This window comes from Zerene cesonia, chromosome 26, assembly GCF_012273895.1.
Source record: "Zerene cesonia ecotype Mississippi chromosome 26, Zerene_cesonia_1.1, whole genome shotgun sequence".
Classification (NCBI taxonomy): domain Eukaryota; kingdom Metazoa; phylum Arthropoda; class Insecta; order Lepidoptera; family Pieridae; genus Zerene; species Zerene cesonia.
Genome location: NC_052127.1, coordinates 4,893,328 through 4,904,493, shown reverse-complemented (window position 1 = coordinate 4,904,493; position 11,166 = coordinate 4,893,328). Strand labels below are relative to the sequence as shown.

The 11,166-nt window shown below is 31.4% G+C and overlaps 2 protein-coding genes across 2 annotated transcripts in view; one reads left to right on the top strand and one right to left on the bottom strand.

The window, feature by feature from the left end:
- The first annotated feature begins 373 nt into the window (after positions 1–373).
- LOC119836943 (stress-associated endoplasmic reticulum protein 2) lies at positions 374–3,828 on the top strand. Its single transcript, XM_038362416.1, has 3 exons — positions 374–522; positions 1,318–1,431; positions 3,591–3,828. Exons 2-3 carry the CDS (start codon positions 1,345–1,347, stop codon positions 3,696–3,698), a joined length of 195 nt encoding a protein of 64 aa, XP_038218344.1. The 5' UTR covers positions 374–522; positions 1,318–1,344; the 3' UTR covers positions 3,699–3,828.
- A 591-nt stretch (positions 3,829–4,419) lies between these two features.
- LOC119836986 overlaps positions 4,420–11,166 on the bottom strand; it is an 82,226-nt gene continuing 75,479 nt past the window's right edge. Inside the window, exons 5-6 of the mRNA XM_038362465.1 lie at positions 8,315–8,531; positions 4,420–7,974 (exon numbers count right to left, since the gene is read on the bottom strand). Coding sequence (XP_038218393.1) covers positions 5,765–7,974; positions 8,315–8,531 — 2,427 coding nt within the window. The 3' untranslated portion in view covers positions 4,420–5,764. The remainder of the gene's footprint in view (positions 7,975–8,314; positions 8,532–11,166) is intronic.

Below are 11,166 nucleotides of genomic sequence, written 5' to 3'. Positions count from 1 at the left end.
CTAATTGTACAAGAATAGTTCGTACATAGTTATATAGATTGTCACATAGATGACACTATAATAGATTATTATTTGTTTTGCTTCTACAATAAAAATAAAATACGTATCATAAAATATTTTCTGTTTCTATTACTACGTTTTTTCCTTTTTATAAACAAATGTTAAAAAATACTTTTCTTATTATTTTATGTACGGCAACATAAAGAATAAAACTTTTAAGAAGGATGTAAGATTTTAAGAGTTCAAACTATTTTGGATAAAGATATAAATAAATATAACAATAGTTTGAGTAACTTTAATCATTACTTACTCCTTGTTTTTCTTGTTTATTTTAAAATTAAAGTAACCGGTAGCCCCTACCATAAACATCAACATCACTGACGTTTATATGCGACGTGTTGTTCGTTTGACATTTCAGAAAATTAGTTTTGCTTTGCTGGATTCTAATCGAGTTTCACTTTTACATACGTGTCAACAGTTTGTGCACGACTAGGCTGTAAAGCCTTTAATTTTATAATCATTGTGAGTATAAACACCTTTTTTTCTCGTAAATTGTATGCATGTTATGTATTGAATTGTATTTGCAACGGTTATGTGGTGTTATTACATTTTGTAATACGTTGTTTTCTAGAAACATAAAATAGTGTAATTGTGATTTGTCTGATTTACCATAAAATTGGTAGAAAATCCGATATAATCAGGTTATTTTACTAGCTACGCAGTGCTAAACGACTATATACGTGGCTAATGTATGTTTATCGTTTTGTTTCAATCTGTTTGCGGACAACACGTACACAAAATTTCCAACATATTGTTTTGAATTTCAACAGATATAACGTAGGAAAATAGTTGTTATTACATTGTAAAACTACTGTTGTTCATTTACGGTTTAATCGTTTGTATTCAAATTTTGCATTTGTTCATATTGATTCAGTTAAAAATAGATCAGACTTCTATTTTCAATATATTGATGCTCATAGTTTATTCAGCTACATAAATAAATGTGTTCATGTCCAATACCAATAGAAACATATGAAGTGTGCATTATGTTATAGTAAATGTTCAGATTCCTTTCATATTACAACACATAATGTTACGCCATCAATGTTATGATGTTATTCAAGTGTCTGAAAAATGGATATTTTATCTATTAAACTTTCTAATATCCTCTCTTTATAACATTGTAAGTTAAGCAACTAAAATAGAACATCTACTCAATGTAAAAGTATAAATTATAGCTAGCACTACCATTTTTAGTTTTGTATTGTATAAGTTTTATACAACACACATTCATAAATGAATCATTAACATTTTCAGGACAAATATAACTGGTAATCACTTAAAATGGCGCCAAAGCAGAGGATGCGTATTGCTAATGAAATCGCCAGCAAAAATATCACAATGAGAGGAAATGTACCAAAAACAACAAAGGTTAGTTACTTTTAACCAACATTCTTAATTGATTTCATGGCATTTCATGGCAACATTTCATAGGTTTTGATGCTCAATAGTTCTGTAGATTTTTAAATGGTTAAATGTTCTTTTTCTGCATTTCTTTTATTAATAGCTATTCCTGTGTTTGATAAGAAATAGTGGTAATTTGGTGCCACTTTAAAGTCCGGAGTCCTACATGTTATTTGTATAAAATATTTATTAAATTTTGCCTCATGTAATATAACTTAAAACCTCATTTTACTCCCTCATATTCAGTGCTAATTATTGAAAACAATCTAGATCTAATAGGGTAAAGTATCCCTGCCTAGCTTGTAACTAGGTCTTCAGACTAGAACTAGAGAATTAAGAAACTTTCTTATAAAGGAAATTATTTATTGAGATGGATGTTAAATTCGATTATGTTATTCCTCATGCAACAGTAGCATACACAACTATTATTAACATATCACAAAGGTGCTGAAAATATATTTGCAGTAACTTATGATAGGGTTTTATAACATATATAAGGGTTTGTATTCAATGTTTAGAAATTATTAATTGCTGTTAAATAATTACAACCAAACATTATCCTCACTAATTACAGATTTAATTTCAAATATGTTGCTTTAATGATGTAATAAATTAATGAGTTTAAGTTTTTAATTTGCGAAATAATCTATAACAGAATTTATCTACATTTGAAATGAATCATTTTCATGGTAATTGGATTTTTTTTTTAATTTTATGTATTTCTCTAGGATTTTCACTTATCATAAATAGTCCAAATGTTCTTTAGGGCTAGCTTAAAGCACCTGTAACACACCCAGACTACTTCATATTAAATGAAATCAAGTCCGCACAACTCGCCAACAAATTGGCATACAAATATTAATAAATACGGATTTAGTTTGATTACAGTTTTAACTAGTTTTGCTACTCTACTACTATTTTACTTTTCATTAATTTTTATATCATAAAAACATTAATTTTTTATAGTAAAAGTAACCAATATAATACTTTTGATATTCTCTATGGTTTAGGCTCTGTACATGTGAAACTTTTAGTGTCCTAATAGCAATAGTTTAGTATTCTGACATTCTTACATCCTTTTTTTAGTTTAAATTTTTTTTGATTCTTAAAATTTGAAAAATAAGAATTACTTGAAAATTCAATTAAGTACTGAATTATCTCTCAGTATAAATGCCACATGGCATTAAAAAGATATTCTATAGATTGCGCGTTATTGATTCTTGTTATACTGATTAAATGAGGTATTGGGTGAAATAATCAATCAATCTTTTTATGATAAGTTCTGATTTCTGCACAAATACCATGAAACAATATGTTGATATGAAATCACAATATGTTTTATAAATGGTATTCCCAAAAATGCAGGACTTTCTCTATTTGTCTACATTTATTGTTTTGTTACCTGATAACTCCGTGGGTTTTTAACCAAACGGCGTGATTCTACTTGTGTTGGATTGGAAATATTTATCATTTGACCCCATTTTAGACACTGAAGTGGCAACAACCCACAGGGATATTGGTGATCATTTTTGTAGAAAAGAAAAAATTATGCATCGAATTTGACTGGCCTATTCTTACTATACACTTATGCATTGGTCCATTAAAAATAAAGTATTTTATATTTTAGAGGTGGCAAGCTTTAAAAATGTCATGTTTAATCATCTTTAGTAAAAAAATATGTTATGACTGTACTTGGATGATTTTTATTTGAAAATGAATAATAAACAAATGACTATGCTTAATCACTTCTAATAACGTTTATTAGTGTAATATATTTTGCTGTAATAATTAAATGACAATAAACAATTAAGAAATACACATATTAAATAATTAAAAATATTGAAGTACCATCTGTATTTGTACTTATTAATTTTTTTGCATTTATGATTTTCTGCCGCCAGTAGTTGACTTTGACTAATGCCTATTTATAAATTTTGTGTCAAATTCCTGATGGTTAACTAAGTACAAAAAAAATATTTGGTTATATGTGCACAAAAGGTCAGCTACTTTAACTGCAAAAAAATCATGTCAAATTGAAAATGCATTTACTCTGAGACAGTCTTTCAATTCAGGCAAATTTTATGTGTATAATAGTAAAATATAATTGTTTTTTGTTTTCGTTACAGGAAAAGGAAGACCAATACCCCGTTTCTCCCTGGCTCTTAGCACTCTTCATCTTCGTTGTCTGTGGCTCCGCTGTCTTCCAACTCATACAATCTATAAGACTTGCCTAACTGTGATCCCAATAGAAAAACTGTGGCATCTACATTCTACATTCAAAAACTTTCCATGACCTTCTTTGACCTTTGCTCAGTCTATAAATAACTTTCTCTGCCACAGATAACAAAAAAAAAATTACTCCTGTCAAACTAGACTTAAGCCTAGTGCATACAGTATATGCAAGTCTACGTAGATATAATGCATCGGTTTTTTATATAAGTGCAGTTAATCTCAGAATGCATATAATGTACTATATTCTTGTATATTGTAAATTGACGTTTAATATTAAGAATTTAGCATTTGAAATATTTTCCATTCCTTAATTTTATTCCCAATTAAACGCACAACGCGTTTCGATGGATGTTATAAGTAATTCATTTAATTGTATAATGAAATTATTTTGATCCGCCCCACTGTGAAATTATATGTCGGTTTTATTTTTAATTTTTAATTGTAATTTATTTGATTAAATACAGTATATTTGTCGAATTGTTTGTTTTTCTTTATAAGTTACCCATGAATAATCACACAAAACAAAATAATTGTGAAATTTAGGAGTGATAATTTTATTGAGCTTAGTTTCTAAATTGAATCTTTTTCCTATGAATTTTAATAAATAGAAATAAATTTTAATTAAAAAAAAAGAAAACAAATTGAAATTCCTAATTAAATGGTGTGATATTGTAAAAAAAATCATTTATAATTGGTAGGTGTTGCGTTTATTTGTTTTTCACAATTTAAACATTAAATTTTGAGAGCTTCAGGCTTATAAAATATTTTATCTAGATACACGATAAACTATATAGTACAAACAATTTACATTAGTGTCATGTGATATGTTTAACTTAAATATATGCTTATTACACAAAACCTTATTGAATGCAATATTAAAAATCTTTATTAAAACAGTTAAACTCTCACCGTCTCGCTTAAACACTGTATTTATCAGGTAACTTAGAACGAGACAGTGAGATGGTGAGCTTTTTATTTGACAAAATGGCGGATAATGGTGTTCCCAAATACTTTTCAAAATCATAGACTGAACGAGGGCATATAGTTCAAAATCACAATTGCACAATCTATTCCTATAAGTATTAATATAAACCTGTATATATTTAAGAAAGTAATAAGCATATAAAAATAATAAAATAATTAAAATTGAGCACCTAAAGTAGCACCTATGTTAAATGTGATATACTTGTATTGCGTAAATATTTAAATATGTGTAATTAAAACTTTCATTTTAGACAGAAAATATGTTGCCAATGTAAATTAGATAATGTTTTACTCTTATATTTAATATATACTTTATAGACTAGATAGGATTACATACTTATAATTGTCATGACATAATATATATTTTAACATTTTGCAATGTTACATTTTTACACTAGCAACATTTTATTCATATTATCGCAAGATACTGAACTTTTTGACCAATCTGAATTTAGGTAATTGATAGTGTTAAATGTAGAAAAATAATTAAGTGCTAATTAATTTTGTAATTTTGTCTTTTATATTTTGAACACTGGACTATCGGAGTTCTATATTATAAACCATCCTTATTTAAAAAATAAATTTCATAGTGGTCAAAAAGGTTGATATAATTTATGGAAAACGATTAAATGTGTACAGAGAGGTGCTTCTAAAATAACGTGAAAGTGCTTGATAAACTTGGACACTTAGTGTCAATAAAAGTAAATACAACCTTAATTTTCTTACATCATGTCGCCTTTCGAATAAATCTTGTAATATGACACTTGCTAGGCTACAATGCGTAAATTAATCTATTGCAAAAAAGTACTTATAACTTAGACTAAGTTTAAAAATACATTATTAGCTTGTTCGTTCATTAATTGTTTCAATTTGAAGATTCATTGTAAATAACAGCAGCATTTATAAAATTCAATCCGAATATTGTAAATATTATGGATTTCATTTATGTAAATGTAACCAATATTTTAATTGGCCAATTTGTATATAGCTATGTGTATGATAGAGAATATTATAAGCGTAAGATATGGACGAATTATGAAGGCGACAATTTGCTATATATGACTAATTGTGACTTACATTATACCTATTTTAAAGTATCATAAATGGCCTCGTTGGGATATGTACCATTCAAATGGATACTGTTACTAAAACTAACAACATTATCTTTACCTAAATGAATCTCTGTTCTATCTAAGCTTTGACTGTGGCTCTCGGGATAGTCGTCCATATTGCTAGTAATTTCTAATCTAATTGCATGGAGTTTTGGTTCTGTCTGTTTCGCTTTATCCCGTTCCCACGAGTCTATTATCGATACGTCGTTTTTGCTTCCCGTTTCGTCAAAATCACTGGATGCGAGGCTAGAATTATCTAGATCGAAATCAGCGTTCTTTTCAATGACGACAACTTCAATGTGCCTAAACGGATTTTCTAGATTGTCTATCATGAGTCGAGCTCTCTCATCGTTGCGTGTTATTACTTCTTTTTTAACGTTACAAATCACAGGGTCATTGGCTAAGACATCTACATTGGAGTCGTAGTCTTCATCACTGGTTTTATTGCCGTTTGGAGGAGTACAGATTTCTGCATAAATGTTGTCGCAACTAGAATCGGTGTCTATGATTTCCTCTTCAACATGCACTGCGTCCGCGACTTGTCCGTACGGCAAATCTTCTATCACAGGTAATTTTCTTTTCTGAATTGATGAAATCGAACGCCTCACTTTCTTTTGAATTTGAGGCTCTTCTTCTGATATGTCTACTGGAGGTGGGTCATCATCTATTTCAGAACGGGGGGTTGGCGCCCTTGGCTTATCGATCTTTTTTCTAAAGTTTACAATCCTCTCTTTACTACCAGAACGTTCAGTTTTAGTGGGCATGCTGTTACTGTTACTGCCTTCTTTTTTATCACTGGGTTTCTTAGGGTGTAATAAATTAGAAGTGGACTTGCTTAGAACTCGTTTTGTTTTCACATGAAATTCTGAACATAGCTTTTCAGTGATAAACGAATGTTGTTTATAATTGATTTCGAAGTCGCTATCGTTATACATAGATCCAGCTCCAAACTTGACAATATCTTCACAGCTTTGTATTTGGTTGTAAGATTCTGATTTTACCATAGCCTTCTCTGGAATCAAGTCCGGTTGTATTCTTTGTCGTCTCTCAAGATGTGTGGAAGATTTTGTTGCTGATGACTTCTTAAGCATGTTTTCGTCAAGAGATTTCAATTTTCTACCAGAACTAGAGCTGCTCTCCATGGATCCGCAATAATTTATTTGGTCTACACTTAAATTTTTACGACCATGTTTCATATCAATACCGCTATCTTCTTCAGTACATGGACTATCAGGCATACCAGTTTGGACTGAAACAGATTTAGTCAGTACTGGTTTCTTGTGGTTTGAACTGCACTGGCTTGTTCCCATATCAGATGAGGAAGTCGTCAGACTTTTGTAAGAATGACTCTTTTCAGCTGTACCATCATTTTTCCTAAAGACACCGAATCTATCCTCAATAAGTTTAGCCATATCTTGGTATCTTTCTATAGAACTATGTTTTTCCCCTAGGGGGTCGAATGGATCTTTGATGTCCCTATATTTCTCTAAATTTTCAATGGCTGTTATTTTATCATCTAATTTGTCCGAGTTCTTGGTAAGCTTTAAATTTTTGAACCATTTGCCTTTTTTCTGCGATGAATCTTCTCTGAAGACGTTGCTTTTATCATTCGATAAGTTCTCATGTTCCCCCTTTTCATCATTCTTATCATCCTTTCCTTCATCGTCGCTGTACACGTCATAATTCATATGCTCCAGTTCATTTTTACTCAAAAATATTATCGACCCCTCTGTTTCATCCGGAATGTCTTTAAGAACTTTCTCACTTTTCCCAAAGAGCCGCGATGTTTCAATCTTCAATCCTTGAAGAGTGAACTTTCTTTCCTTTTCAAATTTGACCGGTTCATGGTCTTCTTTAATGAGATCCTCGGCCGTCTTCGCTTTGCTGACGACGGTTGAGTTAGCGTATGAGATCTGCCTGATCCAGTTGTCAACGTTCAGTTGACAGAAGGTTAGAGCTTTTTGGAGGCGCGCAGAGAGGAACATTCTTTTCTCACTCTCGAAGCCGAGCTGAGTGCGGCGGACCTTGATGCTGCCGTTCAGTGGAAGGAGCTGGAGCGTCTCCTTCGCGTGGTATCGAGGGTCCACCTGCTTGCTGGGACTCGTTGATAATGAGGTGTATTCAGGCAGAGTGCACATGACCAATACTGGTTCGGTGACAGCTGCCCGTAACAGAAGATCATCTGGAATTGAGATAATAGTTGTTATTTACTTTGTGACACCTCCTAGTATTTATGAATTACATTTATTAAAAAAAATACGTTTTGCTCACATAAATTACTGTCATAGATACTGTCATACATCATTCAAAAAATATAAAAACCAATATGTCAATTTAACTATTATCCACAAAGAATTGTTTGAATATAATCAGACGTTGTGTACTGGGCACTGGCAAACAAAAACAACATACAGAAGAAGTTATGAAAACAATAGTCTATTTGGCTTTAATCAAACAAATAACGTGAATACAAAAATTTATGAATTTGTCATTATCTATCTACCCTCCCAATGCCCACTCACCTCCGACATCATGCGCCATTTCAATAGGAACCGTCCCAGCGAGCAGTCGCACCCGCGCCGGCAGCCGCCACAGGCTCAATAGATGCGGCAGGCGGTGCGCGCGACCCGCCACCTCCGGCGGGGGCGCCTCTGTCGCGTCCTCCCACTCCGCTGGGGACAGCTCCTCCGGACACACTTCATACAGTTCGCCCTTGGTGTTTATTGGCACGAAGAGCTCCTGGAATGTTTTACAATGAATTTGTAATGATATTCAATTGGAGGAACTACCATAAAATGATTTATTTTAGAACGAATAAAATATAGATCGTCAAATGTCGATGAATAATATGAATAGATATGTGTATATCAGAATAATGTGGATAAGTAATCCTGATTGGACCGTCGATGCTAGATTATCATCATTTTCGATTATGTCATTACGTAATTAGACCCTTGGAGAACCGACCTAGACTGATACAAAATACCCAATTTTTTGTGTTATTATCTCCCGGTTTTCAATCCGACAAATCACGACTACTACATGAACGAAGTTTATGTTTTCTTTGGAATAAGTTACAAATCCAATACAAACTTAAACTACGACTTACTGAACTTATCAGAAACATATTTGAGTCCACTGAAGAGAGTAATAAATTATAAACTAGTCAGATGCTATTAGATTCTAATCTCATATGTGATAATGAATGCGACTAGTAGAAACATAACTTAAAAGGAATGACAGTTAATGAACTGCTAATTCTTAATTTAAATACCGTCCACAGTTTCCATAAAAAGGTTTTATATTCTCACGTGCGTGCCTCGGCTTAATGCTGGCAGGACAGACAATAAAAAATAACTTCCTCTATAAAATGCGAGGAGATTTTTATGTAACGCATAATATATGCCCAGTCATGCCACTTTATGCATCCTCTTAGAGATGCGAATGGACATTTTTAATCAGCTAGCTGCATTAGTATGGTATAGCAGAACGTTTTTTTTTCTTATAAAAGTATAAGACCACTCTATGTAGTAATTCTTTGATTACACTGTACCTAGAATCGGGCTAATATGTAATATTCAGATGGCACTTTGACTTTATGTTCGAAGCCAGGGCGTGAAGCTAGTGATCTACATTGCTTCAAATACTTTCACAAACACGTCTACCGGCTGTAAAATTACAAAAAAAGCAAAGATAATATAACACTAACAAAAGTTATAGCTTTAAGAAGAACCGTCTGACTAACCTACTTATACATTTATAAATCTAGTTATCAATGCAGGTTCATTACTAAATCTATTGAGCTTAGGTCGCTCCAAATGCTACTTGCTTCTATTATGTAACTTCTTATTACCAGCTTTTAAGATGGTATGAATTGTGCCATAATTAAAAAATAGTTATGTTGTTGTTCAATTAGATTATAAGTATCGTAAAGAGAATTGAATTGAATGATTCAAATCTTTGATTTAATGAGTCGCGGATTGTATACACTATTGTATTTTTTAAATTAGTTCTATTTTTTGGTTCAAATTTAATTTATTTTAAATTATCATCTTTCACACAATTTACGTAATTTTGTCTCGATTTCTTAAACCTTTAAAATGCAAAAAAAAAAAAATAGAATAATGGTTGCATTGAAAAAATTATCCTAGAAAACTAAATACGAGAGTAATAAAACGTAGAATGAAAACTTCTTTTACGCAACCCTACATTACCATTGTTATAGAGCATACATGCAAAACAACCTGTCATTTCATGCTTATCGGTTTCTGTTACATGCTGTTACATGCTTAACGAATATTCATTGTTGATTTCTCTTATCTTTTATATCATTGTGTTTTACATGATACCGATATGTAAGAATGAATTTCAATGTGTTACGAATCACCTGTGCTGTAATGGAATATATTTTTGCATCGTAATGGTTGGGGTGCTAGGGTTGTCACTGTTAAAGATTTTGTTTCTAACAATAAATTATGATGATGACTTGTTATTATCGTTTCATAATATTGCTTCGAGAATAACATTGGAAAATGGTTGCCTAGAACTGTACATAAAGGCTTATTTCTTTTATGTTCGCCACTTATATATGAATAACGAAATATGATTTTTAAGAAAATTAATCATATTCATGAATTGTACATATTAAAATTCATTAGCAGAAATATCTATCAGACACTTTAACGGAGTAAAAGTAACCCTATTCTCTCACTATCAATGTGGATTTTAAGGTTCTTATTTCTCCCTAACAAACTGCAGGTACTCTAGATATTCGGTAATAGTTATAATTACTACGTAGAACATACTAGGGTTGCCAACACTTCAACTTGTAATCATTTCCTATGGCAAAACATCTTGCTTAAATTGTGAATTAGTTCTCCCTCGACATGCCCTTGACTTAACTAAACAGTGGAACATAGTGTACAAACTAAATGGGCTATTTCAAAACCTTAAACAATTTAGCAATAACCACTGCATACTTTAACAATCAACAAATTGAATACCGTTTAAAATATTATGCGATAATTATTTAAAAAGATCTCTCTAAGGCGAATGCGAAATCTCATCTAGTGTGGATGTCAATTTGAGTGATGAAGTGTTAAATATATCTGATCTCAAATTAAAATCTCGAGTTACTTCACGCGATCGTGTTTCATTCGGCTGCAATACTTCTCACTTAACAAAACTGGCTTGTAACAGTAAGAAGGAACTTTATAATTAACATAAAGTAGGTTGAGTTTTTTGTTCTTGAAAGAACTCAGAAATAACAGTTTGGGAAAAAGAAAAAACATGGTTTGCTTTGTGACTTCGCTGGCTATTCAGTAATAATGTTTATTATTAGAAGAAATAAGTATATATTATATATAATGTAAAA

Coding starts and splice junctions, on each gene's coding strand:
- LOC119836943 (XM_038362416.1), top strand. CDS start 1,345: ATGGCGCCAAAGCAGAGGATGCGTATTGCTAATGAAATCGCCAGCAAA. Junction 1,432..3,590: donor ATGTACCAAAAACAACAAAG/GTTAGTTACTTT, acceptor TTTTCGTTACAG/GAAAAGGAAGACCAATACCC.